Source organism: Anolis carolinensis, chromosome 1, assembly GCF_035594765.1.
Source record: "Anolis carolinensis isolate JA03-04 chromosome 1, rAnoCar3.1.pri, whole genome shotgun sequence".
Lineage (NCBI taxonomy): Eukaryota > Metazoa > Chordata > Lepidosauria > Squamata > Dactyloidae > Anolis > Anolis carolinensis.
Window position 1 is genome coordinate 353,976,377 of NC_085841.1, and position 19,868 is coordinate 353,996,244.

At 39.4% G+C, this 19,868-nt stretch overlaps 1 protein-coding gene across 2 annotated transcripts in view; it reads right to left on the reverse strand.

Annotated features, from left to right (window-relative positions):
* nudt14 (nudix hydrolase 14) overlaps positions 1-19,868 on the reverse strand; it is a 70,094-nt gene that overhangs the window by 21,376 nt on the left and 28,850 nt on the right. The window contains exon 2 of one of the 2 annotated variants that reach the window (XM_062968564.1): positions 6,143-6,186. The exons of the other annotated variant lie outside the window; for it this stretch is intronic. Coding sequence (XP_062824634.1) covers positions 6,143-6,186 — 44 coding nt within the window. The remainder of the gene's footprint in view (positions 1-6,142; positions 6,187-19,868) is intronic. 2 annotated transcript variants of the gene reach the window in all.

Genomic DNA, 19,868 nt, shown 5'->3' on the forward strand with positions numbered 1-19,868 from the left:
CCATCAGGCAAAGCAATGAAGCAGAAAAATCCTCGTGGTGCTGCAAGTAACAAGGCCTGCTGCTTTAACAATGAGGCTTGCAAGAGAACGAGAATTCACAATAAATTTTAAGACATGTTAACAACTCCATATGCATCTATCTTTGAGAAATAAACTGCAGATAATTATTATTACAGGGGCTTGAGCTGCCTACATTATTTTATTTAATCAGCATATAAAACAATGAGCTGATGGAGAAAATTTCAAATAAACAAATGCTTGACAATGTATAATAATGGATAAAATATAGAGTGTAAAAATTCAACAACAAAAAAAGGAAATGAAGTGTCGGAACAACATTCAGTATAAAATATACTGCATTAGTCAGAGCATTTTAAAGTACAATATACTCTCTGTGTTTGTGTGTGAGAGATACCTTGGCTCACATCCCAGGATCCACAAGGCAAGGAGACCTTACAATTCAAAACCATTTCTGCTGGGGCGGGGGCGTAAAATAAATTTCAAACCTATTGTGTTTATAGTTTCAGTAAGCTCCCTGATGGTGGTGTTGGCAACACATGTTGTAATGGCCTTTAATTATTTGTGAAAATTGCTTTCTCACAAAAGATACTACACAAATACCTTAACCCTCTAGGAATACAAAACTGTGAAAGCACAGTATAGCTTGCAGTGGTGTTGGTAGAGTGGCAAACTTGATCTGGGATGTAATCTGCATGCAGATAGTGCAGAGAGTTCTGCAGAAATTGAAATAATTATGGAAATGTGTTGGCGCAACATCCTAAAACTCTAGACATAAGCATGAAAGAAAAATTAGGAACAGAAATTTCTCCACACCAGTATAGACTATTCATTTTGCCCCATATCATCTACATAGATTGAAAGCTATGGTTATGAAAAGTTATGAATGTCTGATTATTATTTGCCCCATTTTTTCAGTATCTCACCAACATTCTTGTCTAATCCACATTCCATATCAAATTGCGAGATTTTCACTGCTTCTCTTCCCAGATAGAAATTTGTATATATGTTTATGAAAACTTTGCCCAGCATACTTTAAAAAAATCTGAATATATCTTTTATACAGTTTACTATTATTTGTATTTAGTGTGTGCATTTACTTGCATATTAATCAAGAATATGCAAGTGAATGCAGGAAGGTAGAAGAACCATGTTTTCCTTCTTATAATGGCATACTAAAAGCTATTTCCGTGCTTTTGATATTTGAAAACCACTAATTAGATCTCTTATTTTGCTTCAAATCAAACAAAAGACCTGAAAGAGACCAGCTGTACCTGCTCAAGAAAGGTGCAGGGAAAGCTGGAACTGCAGGACCTTTCTTAATGACAGTTGTGACCATGGGATACAAACAAATCAGATGATTATCTCAGTTGAAAGAAACTTTTGATGGGTGGCTTAGCTCACCTTCTTCAACAAAGACAGGATAAAATTCATGATCCCTGCATCATCCTCGATAAAAAGGTGTCAAGTCTGGACTCGATCACCATCAACAATGCTGATTGCCCAACGTCCCTTCACAGCTTGTTCAAAAAGCCTTTCCTTAATGTTTAACCTGAAACGTTCTATCCTCAGCTTTATATGCCTACATGTTCTGGTCTCAATGGCCAAGGAATATAATTGATATCTGTCTCTTCTAAAGATCTCTTTACATGTTGACAGAAAGTACTCTCATCTCCCCTTAAGCCTCTACTGCCCAAGTATGAACATGCCTTACTCTTGAAACCATGCCACTTGCTTTGTTTTTGGCATCCTTGCTAGTCTCCTTGAAATCTGGATCATGTTGATAGTATTGAGTTATTTAAAGTTACATTCCTTTTTATTATCTTGGTTCACATAACCAATAATTTCCAATGGGAAAAGAATAAATTCCCAAATGACACAACAGTAGGAGAACATGAGGCAACATCAAGAGAGCCACAACACTGTACAATATGTTCCAGGCAAAAATGGGTGCAACACTGTGTATTGTAGTATAACAATGTTGTGTGATAAGCTCCTTTATCTTATGTCTCTGTCTGTATAAGTTCATGCACAAATGTTGTTTTGAGGGCTACGCCTCCCAGACTCCCCCTCTCAGCATGCCTACTTTGAGATATGCTCCTCCTCTTTTGTTTGGGTATTTTCTGTACATGGAAATTATACTCATGTAGGAAAAATGTATATGTTCTATTGTAAATATGAGAATATTGAGACATCATACTTTTGTCTTGGCAGACATTGAACTAAGGGGTGCTTTTGAGACAGAATGCATACCTCAACATCCAAGTGAAGCCTTCCAGATGCTATAATCTGCTATTTCTCTTGCATTGATGTAGGATATGTCCATATTGATTGATTCCATGCATATTTTATTTTAAAATATTTAATGGCTAGTGCAATGCTAAGGTTTGAAAAGTTACATTTTGAATTACAACTCCCAGAATGCCAAAGCCCGCTGGCAGGAAGATGCTGGGAATTGCACTTAATTTAGTAATTGTTCAATTGTTTGGTACAACCTACACGAACCTAGTGTTAATGGCTAAGTAATTAGTGGCTACTCAAATTTGGAATGCTATGGGCACATATAAAATAAACTTGTTGCAATCGTAATGTGCCATTACTATAAAAGGAAAATTTTGTTCAACATGGATCCATACCTTAACTCATACTGCGTCACAATGGAGACCACAAAGATAGAAACAGTTACCAAAATCATTCCCCCTCGGCAACCAACCTCTAGTTATTTGTTGATAGGAAGAAAGAAAAGAAAAAATCAGTAACTTATGAGAAAAGGCTCATGAACGAATCTGTAAAAAAATGTCATACTGTTGCTTCATTCAATTCTAAAAACTTGCTGTCACAGCTAATTTGCTGGTTTCACTCAGGGTACAATCTGCCAATGAACATGGGTTGTTCATGGCATGTAATTTTGCCTACATAACTTTATAATGTCATGGTTTTGAGTTATCATACAGACACAATTTTGCTTGCTCAGTGAATAAGGCAGTTATAGTGGAGGCCAGATGGAGGAACTTCACTCATGATATTGCCTCAGTGCTCGCCCATGGATGCTTTCGATGTGTTCACATTGTAGGTAACACATTCACATCAAGGGAGGGGGAAACATATGTAGACACATTCAATAGTGACTTCTTAAGACCTTAGGAAGGTCAGATTTTAGGGTTACACAAATTCCCCCAGTCATCATGACCCAAAACAATTAGCTCAAGTTCAAAAAGCGGCTGGACAGCTACCACTGGAGATGGATACTCAGCTCTAGCTGGACTTCTTGCATTGAGCAGGGGGGTTGACTCAATGGCCTACAGGGATTGCTTCCTTTCTGGTTTTCTGCATGTAGTTAATACACTTGCTGACTGTAAACTGCTCTGCATTCACAAATTATAGGAGCACAGGGGGGTATGGGGGGAAGCTTCTTCCAGATTGACTGCTCTTGCTTGCGTGCCAGCTTGCGCGCATACCTTGAGATGCCAGATTTGGCCATGGTAGTACATGCCTTAGTTACATCTCAACTGGACTACTGAAATGTGCTCCACGTGGGGTTACCTTTAAAGAGCACTCGGAAGCTTCAGCTGGTTCAGAGATCAGTAGCCATGTTACTAATGGGAGCACCGTACAGGGAGAGAACAACTCCCATCCAATGGCAGCTCCACTGACCCCATTTGCTACTGGGTGAAATTTAAAATGCTGGTCGTTATCTTAAAAGCCCTGAATGGTTCGGATCCAGATTACCTGGCCAACTTCTTCTCCTCATATGAACCTGCCTGGACACTACACTCATCAGGGGAGGCCCTCCTCTCGGTCCCACCCCCATCTCAAATTCAGTTGGTGGGAACAAGAGAGAAGACCTTCTCTGCAATTGCCCCCCACCTCTGGAACTCCCTCCTGAAGGAGATTAGAATGGCCCCATAGCTATCCACGTGTATGAAGATGAGAATATTTAAAAATCCGGCCTCATGAAATAAGGAAGGGAATATGGACATGGTTTTTAATCCTGGTTTTAATGATATTGAGCAATTTGCTTTATTGCTATCTATGTGATTGTTTGTATGGTTGAATGTTTTATGCCATTGTGATTTTATGGCACTGAATGTTTGCTTTTATGTTCTGAGCCACCCTGAGGCCTCATGGTGAGATTGGGCAGGATATAAATAAAGTTTTACTTACTTATTTGCTGCACTGTAGTATAGACAGATGAATGCTAAACCAGCCTCCAAGACAACTGCTCTAGACCTCACTTTCCATGAATGATGGAAGCCAAAATTATTATCTTATCATAGGATAAAATGGAAAGCTGGCATGGAATAATGGCTAGAGCCCCAGATTGGGGGGTCGGGGTCAAAATTCGTATGAATTTTAGAAAACCACTTCTGTGTATTGTATCAGTGGAGGCAATACGAAGTGGAAAGACATGGGAGAAAGCCTTCTGAGCTGTGGAGCCCTTCTTATGAAACACACTTCTCCTGGAGACCTCCAAGAGAAGGGTGTTTCATAAGCAGGGTTCCATAGTTTCCTTCTGGCACTAGGCTAAAACATGGCTATTAATAAACGCCTTTGGGGACTAATATATTTTAAGTGCACATATACATATTACCTTGATGCAGTTTTTTAAAAAGTGGTTTAAACTGATGTTATCTTTAATATAAGCACTATGTGTGGGATTTCTCAGTGGCTGCTTCCAGGCTTGGTCATTCTCTCCCTAGGGAGGCCACAATGGCCCTGTCCTTGCTTTCCTGTCCACAGGTTAGTAAATTTTTTTGCTGTCTGGTTTTGTTCATACTTTTTGTTTAATGTTTCAAACTTTTATCAGTTGTTAAATTGTTTTTAATATTTTTATATTTATTCCTATTGAACCTTTTGTATAGTTTTTTTATGTCATCTTCAAATATGATGTTAGCCTCGAGTCTCATTATTTAGAGAAAGGTGGGATATAAATGCTAACAATAATAAGAATAACCTTAAAGGTATCGGATTCTGTTTGGTCAGCATTATTTAGTCCTTGGACAGAGGAACCCCAAGGAATACCAGGTGCCATAGAGTATATTTCACAAGAAAGAATTGCCACAACCATCTCTGAGTATTCCTTGCCTAAGAAAACTCTGACATTCTGAATGTTGCCATAAATTGACATGCTTTTTGAAGACATGTTTATTTATGCTTTCAATCTGAAAATTGTTTCCAGTGCAAGGAAGGTACAGATGATGAGATTTACTTGAACATAGAACTTATCTGGTATTACCAGGTTTGGGGGACAAACTTGGGAAATTGATAGATGGAATGAAGACATTTTCATTATTCCCAGGATGGCAGCCTGCAGCTTGAACAAGATGGCCTGGCATTCTCTCCAAGCTGAAAGCTGTACTCTGCAATCACTAAAAAAGTTAGAGGATGACAGCTGCTGTACATGTAAAGGCAACAAATGTTATGTGACCAGAAATGACTGGCATGACATGTGCACCTTACGTAATCATGTTCCCAGCTATTCTAAAAATGTCCTGTTAAAAAGCCCTTTAAAACAGATCCTTGCACCATGTCAAACCACACCAAAAAATAAACCAACCCCACCTCCTATCGCATTGGGATCAGGTCTCTTGAATGCTTTTCTCCCCAATAAATATTATTTTAAAAATGGTTCCAATGAAGCAACCTTTTTTTAAAAAAATAGGCAGTGTCATCTCCTGCAGAAACAATTTATGAAATATTTCTGTCTCAGAATAAAGAGAACAGTGAAGTATTGTATTTTCAGCCATCAGTGATCTATATAGTCTTTAAAGACGCAACTTCTTGACATCTAAGTACAATTGTGATTTTTTGGCTTTGCAATCCCTTTTCCCTGGAGACATGAAAAAAGGAGGTGAAAACTAAAACTACATTGAATGGCATGGTTTGTGTGGGAGTGGAACACCTCAGAATGACCATGAGCAGGAGGAATGGCATGTTTGAATACAAAGCCATGTTTGATGTTAAGCAAACACTCCAAGGTGCTGTTTGTCTGTCTATCTTTGTATGAATACGCAGGCAGGCAGACAAACAGGCAGACAGATGGAGGGATGGATGAATTATGGATTTCTTCGAAAACATTCTGGAATATAATATTTAGCCAATAAATATATTGTGTGAAATTTACCTGTCATGTGTCCTCATGAAGTCCCAAATTTTGGGAATCCCATTCTGGAAAACAGAAAGCCATCGCTAACAATTAGTACAGAGTGGTAGTCTTTGATCTTCACTCATATAAATCAATCAATGTAATATACATGTGCAAGTAAAGTATGGTTTAGATATGATTGCAGGTTGAGTATCTCTTATCTAAAATGCTTAGGATCAGAGGATTTTGCATTTCAGATTTGGAATATTTACATGTACATAATGCGATATCTTGAAGATGAGAGCAAGACTAAACACGGAACTTATTTATGTTTCATTATACATCTTATAGACATAGTGGGAAGGTTATTTTATAAACGATATTGTAAATAATTTTGTAATATTGTAAATAAATTTGCACTAGCTTAAAAACGGTCCATGTGAAAGGGACCTATGAGTCCTATTAGATCACAAGCTGAACAGTGATACAGAAACTAAAAAAGCTGCATCAGAGTATAGTGTCTAGACTGAAGGAAGTTATAGTCCCTTTGGTCATACCTCATCTGGAATACTGTGTCCAGTTCTGGATATTGCAATTCAAGTAGGATATTGACAAGCTAGAAAGTGTCTAGATAAGGGTGACAAAATTATTAAAATTTTGGAAGTTAGGGAGCTGGGTCTGTTTAGCTTTGAGAAAAGAATACTGAGAGGGGACATGAGAGCCATGCGTCAATATTTGAAAAGATAGCACATTGAGGAGGTATTCAAATTGCAGGAAAAAAGATTCCACTTAAGCAGAGGCTGGATGAAAAATATAAACACTAGCTAGTCTGGCTAGTAATCACATCTGGTTACAAGATAATTGCAAGAGCAGTGATTGAAGGTTGAAGGACAATGTAAGATAGAGCCATCCTGAAGGGTAACAGGTCTTTAATAACTAGGGAGAGAGTTTTTATATCGTACTTATTTGTACTTTGCATTATGTTTCTCCTTAGGTTTTTGTGGCCTGTTTTAAGATTATCTTGTACATTTTTCTTCATGGCAGAATGCAGTTGGATCGGATGACCCTTGTGATCTCTTCCAACTCTATGATTCTATGACTGAACCATCAGAAAGCAAAGGGATCATTATCTCATTCATCACTGTGGACAATCTTGGAGTTTGAAGGAAAGAGGAAAAATATACCAACTTCTTCATTGGCCAAAAGTGCAGACCAGCCATTATTTACTTCTACAGAAATTGCAATATGGGATACTGAGGATATAAAAATAATAACAGCATCCTGCTTTAGCAAGTGATCTAATGCTCATTATCAAATACATTTTATTGAGGGAATATGTATTTATTTCTCCTAACATGGGGTCCAAATTGGGAACAATCAGGTTTAAACAAGACAAAGCAACAAATCTAGTGTTAAAACAGTTAAAACACAAATAAGTAATTTTGTTGAATGCCATTAATTTTTAAAAAGTATACATTCATGTAAAGACATAACAATAAAACTAAAAATATGACACACACACTTATGTCCCATAGAAAAGACTGTTGAAAAATCAGTCACCTATCTGTGGGACCATTGTCATTTGCGATGTATGACTTGTGTCATGCCTCACCTAATTGCTGTGACCCAACTAAATCAGCAGAGAAGTCATGCCTTGTAAGACAATCCGAACTGGTCTGGTTTGTTGATGGCCAAGAAGTTCTTATGGGCTGAGCTGCTCATTTGTCATTCATTGTATAGTATGGCACAGACCCATCTAACCTCCAAGGTGACAGCTTTCTGTAAGTGTAAATCTTCACTCTCACACTTATTTATCTTTTCTTTAACAAGACTTAGAAATGAATCATATTCCTCTTCCCACTGGAATGTCTTAACAAAGCCCATAGGGGTTTCTGTTGATGCATTTTGAAAGAAAAACTGAGGTGGTATTGAAAAGGTTCAAAATGTCCTTCTTTACTTATGTAAGACTGACATGACCTGGTTGCTTCATTTCATATGTGGAATATTGTTAATTTTGAATCAAATACTTGCTGAAATATGTTGAACTGCTCTTCCTAGCCCTATTCTTTCCATGCTATTTCTACCTCATTTTCTGTTAAATAAATCATACCGAGGAATATTTGTAAACTGAGTTATAGATGTACCTTTCATTGAACTTTCTAGCTGGAAAACAGGTATTTATATGACAAAAGAAAACAACAACAAATCCCAAAACACCGGCCATAATATCTACAGAGTCTGCATTCCTTTGGGGAGGGGGGGGACACACATATTTTTGTATGTTAAACAGTGCAGATAGGTTCCAATGTATCTGGAGCAGAATTCAAAGTGCTGGCTATGACCTATCCAGCCTTTACAGCTTTCATCTACACAATCCTAGATCTGGAGATCAAGGGTCTAGAGAACAAGTCCTATGAAGATAGGCTTAAAAAACTGGGCTTGTTTAGCCTGTAGAAGAGAAGGCTGAGAGAAGACATGATAGCCATGTATAAATATGTGAGGGAAAGTCATACAGAGGAGGGAGCAAGCTTGTTTTCTGCTGGCCTGGAGACTAGGACACAGAACAACGGCTTCAAACTACAGGAGAGGAGATTCCACTTGAACATTTGGAAGAACTTCCTAACTGTGAGAGCTGTTTGGCAGTGGAACTCTCTGCCCTAAAGTGTGTGGGAGGCTCCTTCTTTGCAGGCTTTTAAACAGAGGCTGGATAGCCATCTGGCGGCGGTGCTTTGAATGAGATTTTCCTGCTTCTTGGCAGGGGGTTGGACTGGATGGCCCACGAGGTCTCTTCCAACTCTACTATTCTATGATTCAATTCAAAGGACTATGACTGGAATCCTGTCGGAGACTCACATTAACATAAGCAGATTTACATGTGTAGAAATTAGAGCTGGGCAGTTCCATAATGTCCATGTTCAATAAAGGACTGCAGTCATGTTACTACATAGGGGATCCAGCAAAGTGATTGATGCATACTGTGCATCAAAACACCAGCTAAGAAGTGTGAATGTGCATTGATAAAGCCTGAAGCACATCAAAATGCTGTTGGAGGTGTCCCATTATTCATCTTTGCAATTCGCTTACATAGTTTCTTAGTGTATCTGCTATGTAGATAACCACACATAAAGTCTGATAACGTTAGCCGTGAGTGAGGATTTCAATTTGTATCTCCCAATATAAACCTGCCAAAATGCAAAGATCCTCAACTGAGGGCTTTCTCACGGTCTCACAATTGTCCCCGTCCGTCTGGTGAGGACACATGAGACGGCCTTCTTAGCAGCTGTTTTCACGCACTGGAATTCCCTTCTATGGAAAGTTAAGCTGGCTCCCTCTCATTTCTCCAACAGGTAAAAACTGTTTTATTTCAAAAGGCATTTATCAATTAACTACTTGCTCAGAAATGTTTCCTAAAAGGGTGCGCACTACATATTTTAACAAAATTATTATTTTTTAATCATCAGATTTTAGTTCCATTGTGTTTTAACTATCTTGTAAGCTGCCTTGGGTCCCATATCAGGATTAAAATGGCATACATTTGAAATAAAATAAACAATTTGTGAGATGAATAGCCCCTAACAGCTGCTTAACCCTTTTTTTGGGCGGCAGGAAGACGGTTCTTCTGACAAGACTGGTAGGATTGAGAGCTTCTAAAGCAGACTTAGGTACTGAAAATTATTTTCTATCTACTAAAAGCTAATGCACAAATACTTAAAAGAACTAAATAAATAATTCCACTGTATGTGCTACCAAGAGAACCAGTGTGGTACACTGGTTTGAGTGCTAAACTTGGGTTCCAATCTCCATTCAGTCATGGAAGCCCACTGGGTAACCGTGGGTAAGTTACTCTCTCTCAGCCTCGCAGGAAGACAAAAGCAACCCCTCTGAACAAATCAGGCAGGTAACAAATAAAATATCCTTAGGTTGATTCAGTGAGGAGACCTTTTCTTTCAAATATGTTAAACTAGTTAAACTGATTATTTAGTTATACATTTCAAAACTCCTCTCCAAAGTATTAATAAGACTTGGTTCAGATTTCTGCAGTGCAGATGCCCCTGCGTTGCCATTAGAAAGGCAAGCTGACCGGCACTGACTGGCTGAGGTGTGGCAGGAGGCTTATTTTGGAAACAACAGAGGTGACCTGAGGGGGAAAAGAGGGAGAAGCAGAATGCACAGGCACAGGCAAAGAGGAGGAAGGGTGCCCTGCATTTGTCAATACAGCCTTTTTGTGTGTATCTGTTAGGATTTTCAAATTGAGGCGCACATTACAGTCAATGGCACACTAAACTCGAGTAACTTTCTGGTTTGATCAAGTTATAATATTTAGAGCATTAGAAATGATATGCCTGATTCAAGACAAAGACTGAGATTCCTATGAGGAAGAAACCATCTCTGAACCCAGTGAGGCTTCAGAGTAGACATTTGTCACATTGGTTGATAACATTCATTTTGATGCCACCATTTCCCAGGCACATGGGCGTGGACAGTGCTAATCTGGAGGCACCAAATCAAACTAAAGCTATGTTTACAGGATCATTTGTGGAATGAAAACTTTTTGAAAATATACCTCCTGAGATCCTGTTTCCCTTTCCTATCAAGGCTTGGAAAAGAGCCACCTATAAATGTGAACTGGCCTTCAGAGTTTCCTCCATTCCCATCTTTGTGCTGGCGTTCTGGTAGTAGCACCTAAGTGTGAAAGCAGGTGTAGATATACTTCCTGATCCTTCTTGCTATTTGTTTGCCACTGTTCTATCCATTAAACTATTTGCCCCAAATTTCATTTAGTTATGTGCGTGGTGTGCCTTCAGGCTGCCTGTTGACTTGGTGATCCAAAGAATTTTATAGTTTTTTAAAACAAGGAATACTCAGAGGAATAATGCAGTAAAAAGGTTTCCTGGTTTGTGGACTCTTTGATCTACAATAATGAAGCCATAAATAGATTAAGAGTGCCACTCTTAAGATAATGCTAGTCTATGCATGACTCTGATTCTCCCCATGCAGTGATCTGATAATGCTTGTAAAGGCACCTCGAGCTTATCTATGAATAAAATCCAATTTTATATGGCCAGCTTGCACCTGCCCAAATAAATAAAGCAATAAACAAATGAAACTGCCCAACATTCTATTGTTTGCAGTGGCAGAGACTCAAAGGAGTACCATTTGCTCCTATTGTCCAATGTAAAGTAATTTCAACTTGGCTATATTCTATCGTGCCAAACACTTGGCACCTTGATTAACAGTCTAGGAGAAAATCTGCTAATTATTAATAGCAAGTAAACAGTTACCAATGGTTATATAGCTCTGTGTGCTTTACAGCACACTACATCCAATGTATTTATAGTGATTTTATCAGGTAATGGGCAAGATCAGGACAGAGATTTATCTTCACACTGTTATACAAACTTGTACATTGATAGTGTAATGAAGAAAAAAGGCCCTTTCACACTACAAAGTTAAGGCACTATGATTCTACTTAAAGTTAACATTTATCAATTTGTTCAATGGGTTTACTTTAGCTGGGAATAAAAATCGGATTTAACCTTAGAGTATGCTTATTTGAGAGGGCCTGAGCATCTGTCTCCTTCACATGAACCTCCTTTTGTTTAATTTCTTTTCTTCTTGTCCGCTATGTTCCTTGCTCCTAAAAGGCAGAAAACCATTTTGTTTATCCACTTTCCATTTAGCCTAATGGAAATTGATTTCACATCTATTGTGGTTTGCAAGAGAAGACAAAGTGGAGTTTCATAATTTGATGGAAAAGCATTTTTTTTTTTGCTGGCTGCATTATTAATGCCAGTTACTGTCATGTAGAGTCAACAGCTAACATCTCCAGTGACTATGGCAATGCCCCTGAACACTCTGTACCTTCAGGTCAATCTGAACTCTGTGTGATTCGTTCATGTGCATTTCCATTAGCATACCTTCACCTCTGCATTGTTTTAATTAGCTTTGCTCAGGAGGAATTTGTGTCCAGTATCACTCTGAGCGTGGCCTTCATGTAAATATAATATAATGAGGGGAAAAACAAGGTTTTACATTCACTGTCAATCACCACTTAAAACCATAGGGGATTTTGAAAAGCAGCATAGAGCCAACTCTCTGTCTGATGTTGTGAAATCGGAATTTTGAATATAAATTCTGCCTTGCAAGACAGAGGCAGCACGTTTGGACTTGTACTGATTTCTATGTAACAAACGTAAGTAAGCTACATTCTACACATGAATAAGAAAAACAGGACATCCCAATGCCTCCTGATGGGGAAAGAAAGACTGCTGCTATTTCAAAAGAGACATTTCCAACATTACTTAAGAATGGAGAGCCAGAATGACATAGTTACATGGCTAGATTTGAATTCCTTGGTATATAAGATCACTGTGCTGCTCAATCAAATTTAACCCACAGTGTTCTCCTTGGGATAATTTAAGGTGCAAATACCAACGAGAGTTCCTTGGAAAATGGGTGAAATATAAATGCCATCAGGCCATAAGTGGATAGAGAACTATAGAGCTTAGATTGCTGCATTTAGTTTAGATGTGGGTCTGGGTGATTTAAGGAGCTCAGAAGTGCCCTAGGTTGATTCTCAGCTTCAGTGCAACCCTGGGTAGTTGAATAAATGCGTATTGTGGGAAAAATGTCATCTATACACCTACTGTCTCTTTCCTAATTGTTGAGGTGCTACATGATGCAGAAAGATTACGTACTAAGGTATGCAAGTTACTAATGGAGAGTTTCTTAACCAAGGTTCCACAGAATGATAAGGTACTGTTAGGTTTTACAAAAGAGATGACTGAAAGATAATACAGCTGGCCGTCTATTTTTTCTGGGTTTAACTTTTGTGGATTTGATTATTTTCAGATTTGATCATAGAGTTGCCCTGGAGGACCTAGAGATTATTAGAGAAGTGTTTTCTCTGGTAAAAAGGTGCTTTTAATTAATGATTTTCCCTCACTTTCACAGGGGCCCTTATCCCTTAACCCCCACAAGCTGTAGATTTAATAGTTTTTATTCAGAAGTTCTGCAAGACTTCATAATTATTTCAAGAGTTCCCCTAGGGAAAAATAGTTGAGAACAGTTGAGTGTCACCTAAAAAAGAGTAAAAAAATTACCAGAGAGGACAAAAGGTAGCAGAAATTTTCATAGTATTTGCATGTACTGATTTACCTGTACAGATGCAAATCAACAATTGGGCCACACAGTTTACAGAAAACCCCCACACACAGATAGATAGATACCTACATAGAAACTCCAATCATCACCCAAGTAAAAAGAGAAGTACAATTAAAGCCCTAGCAGACCGTGCAAAAAGAATCTGCGAACCCCACCTCCTCCAAGGTGAATGGAACCACCCAAACTGGGCTCTACAGGCTAATGGATACTCCACCATAGATATCAGAAGAGCTGCACGGCCAAGAACAAGCGACAAGAGTCAAGACAAAGATCCACCCAGAGGAAAATTGTTCTTACCATACATCAAGGGAACCACTGACCGCATAGGGAAGCTGATGAAGAAACACAACCTGCAAACTATCTATTTATTTATTTATTTCCGATATTTCTACCCCGCCCTTCTCCCCGAGGGGAGACCTGTAGATAGTTTGTCATATTTTATATTTAACCAGTTCTGGACTAACCAGCCTTTCTGTCACGACCCAGGCTGCAGAGCACCAATAACCATACACAGAGGCCAGAATCTATCTAATATCTTTATTGAGGAAATATATAAAGTTAATAAAAGCAAGTGTAGGAAATAGTTCAGAAGTAGACCTTTCAGGGAAGGTCAAAATTAGTCCAGAGAAACAATGTCCAATATGAAATATTAAGGTCCAAAGTTGTAATCCAGTAACCGAAACACTCACGTTGCCAAGCAAAGTGAGGGGAGAAGACAAGGTCCTTTAGTCCATGAAACTTAGGCAAGGCAAGGAAATAACTTGATTCTTGGATACAAGGCTTAATTCAAGGCAACAAAGAACAAGGAGCAAAAACAGGATCCGTGGTAAATTCGTGGCGAGGTCCGGAAGGCAAGGCTGGGTTCGTGAAGCAAAACAAGGTCCTGGGAAGCAAAGCAAGGCTGGAAACGGGAGCGTAGTCCACACACAACCTACTCCCGTAGTTGACGAATTGACTCCGCAAGATTCCTACGAGGGCAAAACACCTAAGTAGGGTCTCGTTTTCCCGCCAGAGAACAATTCTCTGGGGAACCAGAACCGAAAGCCATTCTCTGAGTCCAGATGCATGACTCCCTAAAGATTCCCATGGGAAGCAGGTTTAATCAACCATTTGTTTGGCCGCGATTCTCAGGCTTCTGCGATTAGCCTGTTGAGCTCCTCTCTGTTGTTGACAATAATCACGGCGAGAAAAAGGGGGAGATTTCGGCTCAGTGCTTGTTTGGGAAACTTCTGGGAGGCAAATCTCCTAGAATCATAGAATCATAGAATAGTAGAGTTGGAAGAGACCACATGGGCCATCTAGTCCAACCCCCTGCTAAGAAGCAGGAAATCGCATTCAAAGCACCCCCGACAGATGGCCATCCAGCCTCTGCTTAAAAGCCTCCAAGGAAGGAGCCTCCACCACAGCCCCGGGGAGAGAGTTCCACTGCCGAACAGCTCTCACAGTGAGGAAGTTCTTCCTGATGTTAAGGTGGAATCTCCTTTCCTGTAGTTTGAAGCCATTGTTCCGTGTCCTAGTCTGCAGGGCACCAGAAAACAAGCTTGCTCCCTCTTCCCTATGACTTCCCTTCACATATTTGTACATGGCTATCATGTCTCCTCTCAGCCTCCTCCTACACTTGCTTTTATTAACTTTATATATTTCCTCAATCAGCAGGTGCAGGGGCTCCATCTCTGGCTGTGAAAGCTCCAATTCTGGCTGAAACGGTGGGAAACCTAAGTTTTCCTCTTCATCTGTCACAACAGCGCTAGGAACGGGACTACATGGCCCATGAGTCATCACACTTTCAAACGGAGAATGCTTACTAAAATAACAGTTCCCTCTGATAATCCTTCAAAAGTAGGACACATAAGAATTCCAGTAGACTATTACATAATCAGCTTATTATTTATGTGTGCTACCATATAGGGTTTGGACATCAAGTAGTTCAGGATTCATTTTGGTGAAGCATCTGGTGAAGCCTTGCTAAGAAAATTCAAGTATTGGACCCTAGTAAAAAGAAAGGCAATGGATCTCCCACAATGGTATGCCCAGCACATGATAAAATCAGAATGAATTTATTATGATAATGATGTTTATTTCGTGCTTATTATGTTTAATGAAATCACATTATTATTTTAAGTTCATGTAGTTATTCTGTATGGGGACAAAAAGAAGGCATCAACAAGAGGAGGCATATAAACACTTCTGGTTGCTGAATAATGAAAGGCACACATTACAAATCACATACGGTAATTTTTACAAACCGTAACCATGCTAACCTTCAAAGTGGGAGTTATTTTTTTTAACTAGTGGACTGAGATCAAACTGCTTCCAGATGCCTGTGGTGGTATATTTTACTGCTCCAAGATGCTATTTTTTTTACCCATTAGCAGGTAAAACAAACATCTGAGAACACGTTTGCTTATTCGACTGTTAATGTGATACAGTGGAACGGGCCTCTGTATTCGTTTCATGCCTATCAACTCCTAGGTCAAGTACATTAAAACCTGTATTTGCACGTTAGCATTTCTCTTTATGGTTAAGACAATGTTGTAATCATAAGGCTGCTTTTAGGGACAAACTGAAACTCCTTTTCTCCTAAAATTTATAAGCCCTTGATTTACTTTCTGACCATAAAGTAAATAAGTAGTTTATGCCAGCTGAGTGGAGCAGGTAAGTGCCATACTAGGGAGACCTGTGATCAAATTCCCACTCATGATTGAAGATCAATGGGTACCTTTGGGCCAAGTATTATCTGTCAGCCCAATCCATCTTGCAGAATTGTTGGCAAGATAAAATGGGATTGAGTCCATCAAGAAGTGAACAAGTGAGTTAACAAATACGGCCTGTAAATAGGAAATATTAACCAACAAACTGTGTATAACAAGTACCATCACCAACAAAGCAATTTCATTCTTCCCATAAAGCCCATTCTTTTTCTACAAGCAACCATGCATTAGTATATTGAAACCGATACCTGAAATGGGAAGGATATGCTGCCAGCATTAGGAAACGTGATAGGCATTAGGCGGTTTATGTTATGACTTTTATTTTTGCTAACTTCAGTTTACCACTAGGTCAGCAATTACATTAAGGTTACAACTTGGGATAGGGATATAGGGCAACTGGTACCAAAACAAATGAGGTTTAACCAATGAAAGAGCTGATGCCAAATGTTATTGTTTACGTTCATGTTTTTCATAGTTCTATCCCACTCTTCCTACATTTGGGCAGAAGTTCAGCACATGGATGAGAGCAGGTGTACACATAAAATAGTTGTGCACGGCATCAGAGATGACCCTTACTAAAGTAAAGAAGATTTTGATTTCCAATGTTTGTTTTCCAGGGGATAGAAGAATCTTTATTGCTAGAGCCAGCTTTCTTTTGATACACTTGCATTCAAGCATGCATGGCTAAACTCTTCTTGTACAGAAGGGAAAACTGAACAGTAGTAGAACCGGAGCAGACCCCACACAATATATATGCTGTACAGGTAACCTGAGCAAGGATACAAAATGGACAACAGAGATCACTGACAGTTATTAAAATGGATTCAAGAGAATTAAACATTTTTATACTTCCTTTCTGCTGCACAGTGAAGTTTACAATGCAAAATACCAGCTGAGATGCTAATACAAAAAGAAAAAAAGGGGCAAAGAGACAAAAGAAATGCATTGAAGGTATTGACTCTTTCATGAGCTATGAAAATTAAGGATGTAATAGATTCAGAGGCAACAATTTTGGGAGGAAAAAAGCATAATGGAAAACAATGCCCCTGAATCACTTGATGGACTTGGCCATCTTGCCTCTCCTAGGCTCTCAAAGGCAATGTCCATATAGTACATGTTCTGGTAGATTCTACTAAGATGTTTGGCTTTGGGTATGGCACTGTCATCCAAGAACCAGGCTAGCTAAATACAGTGACATCTCTGTGACAAACTTCTTTGTCTCCTTCTCCTCCTTCATCTTCCCTTTTCTATTTATTAGAAACATAGCAAAACATATGCTGAATTCAATCATTAAAATACATTCAAACTATTCAGAAAATCAAAACCACTTAAAACACAACTATTAAAACAATTAATAAACAAGACACATGAGAACCACCACTCCTCTTGATGTTCCTCCAGCAATAGCAAGGGTGTCTCTCTGGGCAGCTAAACCTGGCAATTCTAACTGGATGGCCCTCCAAGAGGGTCTTCCTCCAGGGGCAAACCAGGAATGGGCAACTTGGAAGTCCCTGAACAGACTCAGAAGTGGAGTGGGCAGATCTAAAGACAACTTGGCAAGGTGGCACTACCTGGAGGAATCCTCCACCTTGTGTGACTGTGGAGCTGAACAAACAACTCAGCATATGTATGCTTGCCCACAATGCCCTGCCTCATGTACGGAGGAGGAGTTGTCTAAAGCTACAGACAATGCGGTTGCTGTTGCCCGCTTTTGGTCCAAAACTATTTAGTTGCTTGTGATTTCTTTTCTTTTCTATTTTATTTCCATTATTTGAAATGTATTTGCTGTACCAATGCTTTTGACACGAAATAAATAAATAAACAAAACACAATTTTGCGGGGCCAAGTCACCTTGAGGAAAAAGCATTAAAAGGCATGCCAATTTTTTAAAATAAAAAAGGTCTTCATCTACCTGCAAAAGCAAGGTTACTAGTCTAACCTCTCTGATGAAGGAGTTCAAGAGCATGGGAGCAGCCAACCAGAAGGCCCTCCTCCATTTCCATACTAGATCTACCAGTGAAGGTGGGGACTGAGAGAAGGCCTTCCAGAGGATCTGAAAACATGAGCAGGAGTATAACGAAGGATACAGTCCTATATATAATTGGTCACAACAACTATGTACAAAACAACAGCATGGGACAGTTATGATGTACATATGTGGCAGGATGTCCTGCACCTCCTTCAGGAGAGATAAAGCGAGGTATTTTTTTTCTTTATTTTTATACCCTGCCTCCATCTCCCTGAAGGGACTTGGGGCGGCTTACATGAGGCCAAGCCCAGATAAAAAACAGCAAACCAAAATAAAATAACATCAGGAAATACAGACACAGGTATTAAAATTTAACACTCTAGACATAGTAAAAGTATAAAATGATAATCATAGTAAAACACGTATTTGGCACCCAAGTAATGGGGGTAAAATGAAATGGGAAAAGTGAAACGAGTGAATACTGTAACACGAGGTAGTTGATTGCTATCGTCAATGAGAGAGAAACTTGGAGTGGGGTGGACCCTGTGAGTATAACAACCTGATAGAGCAAGATAAAGTGCAACAGATGAGGAAATGGTCATAGGTACAACATCTATCATGAGGATGGGGAATTCATTCTGTATAAATAAACATAAACATAAACATAAACATAATAATAATAATAATAATAATAATTGAAAGTGAGGGCATAAATATGCCTAATGGCCAAACAATAAAGTGTCACCAGCCAGAGGCCTATAAATATCTGGGCATACTACAGCTGGACAACATCAAGCATGAACATGTGAAAACTGTGGTCAGCAAAGAATACACACAAAGGGTCAGAAAAATTCTCAAAAGCAAGCTCAATAGAGGCAACACCATCAAGGTCATAAACACCTGGGCCATACCTGTCATAAGATATACTGCTGGCATTATAAATTGGACACAGGCGGAACTAGACAATTTGGACAGAAAAACAAGAAAACTCATGACCATTCATCATTCACTTCACCCTCACAGTGATGTTGACCGGCTATATCTGCCTAGAAGATCAGGGGCAGAGGACTCTTACAAGTAAAACAAGCAGTCAAAGAAGAAGAACATGCCCTGGCAGAATATGTAAAGCAAAGTGAAGAACCTGCTTTGATTGAAGGCAAAAATCTGAAACTCCTCAAAGCACAGCAGACAAAAAGGAGAAGACCTGGCTATGGCTCACGAATGGGACACTGAAGGAGGAGACAGAAGGCCTGATCCTTGCAGCCCAGGAGCAAGCCATCAGAACAAATGCAATTAAGGCCAAGATCGAAAAATCAGCTGATGACCCAAAATGCAGACTCTGCAAGGAAACCGATGAAACCATTGATCATATCCTCTTCTGCTGTAAGAAAATCGCACAGACAGACTACAAACAGAGGCACAACCATGTGGCTCAAATGATTCGTTGGAACTTATGCCTCAAGTACCACCTCCCAGCAGCAAAGAACTGATGGGATCACAAACCTGCAAAAGTATTGGAAAATGAGCACGCAAAGATACTGTTACTGTGGGACTTCTGAATCCAGACTGACAAAGTTCTGGAACACAACACACCAGACATCACAGTTGTGGAAAAGAAAAAGGTTTGGATCATTGATGTCGCCATCCCAGGGGACAGTCGCATTGACGAAAAACAACAAGAAAAACTCAGCTGCTATCAGGACCTCAAATTTGAACTTCAAAGACTCTGGCAGAAACCAGTACAGGTGGTCCCGGTGGTGATGGGCACATTGGGTGCCGTGCCAAAAGATCTCAGCCGGCATTTGGAAACAATGGGCATTGACAAAATCACGATCTGCCAACTGTAAAAGGCCACCCTACTGGGATCTGCACGCATCATCCGAAAATACATCACACAGTCCTAGACACTTGGGAAGTGTTC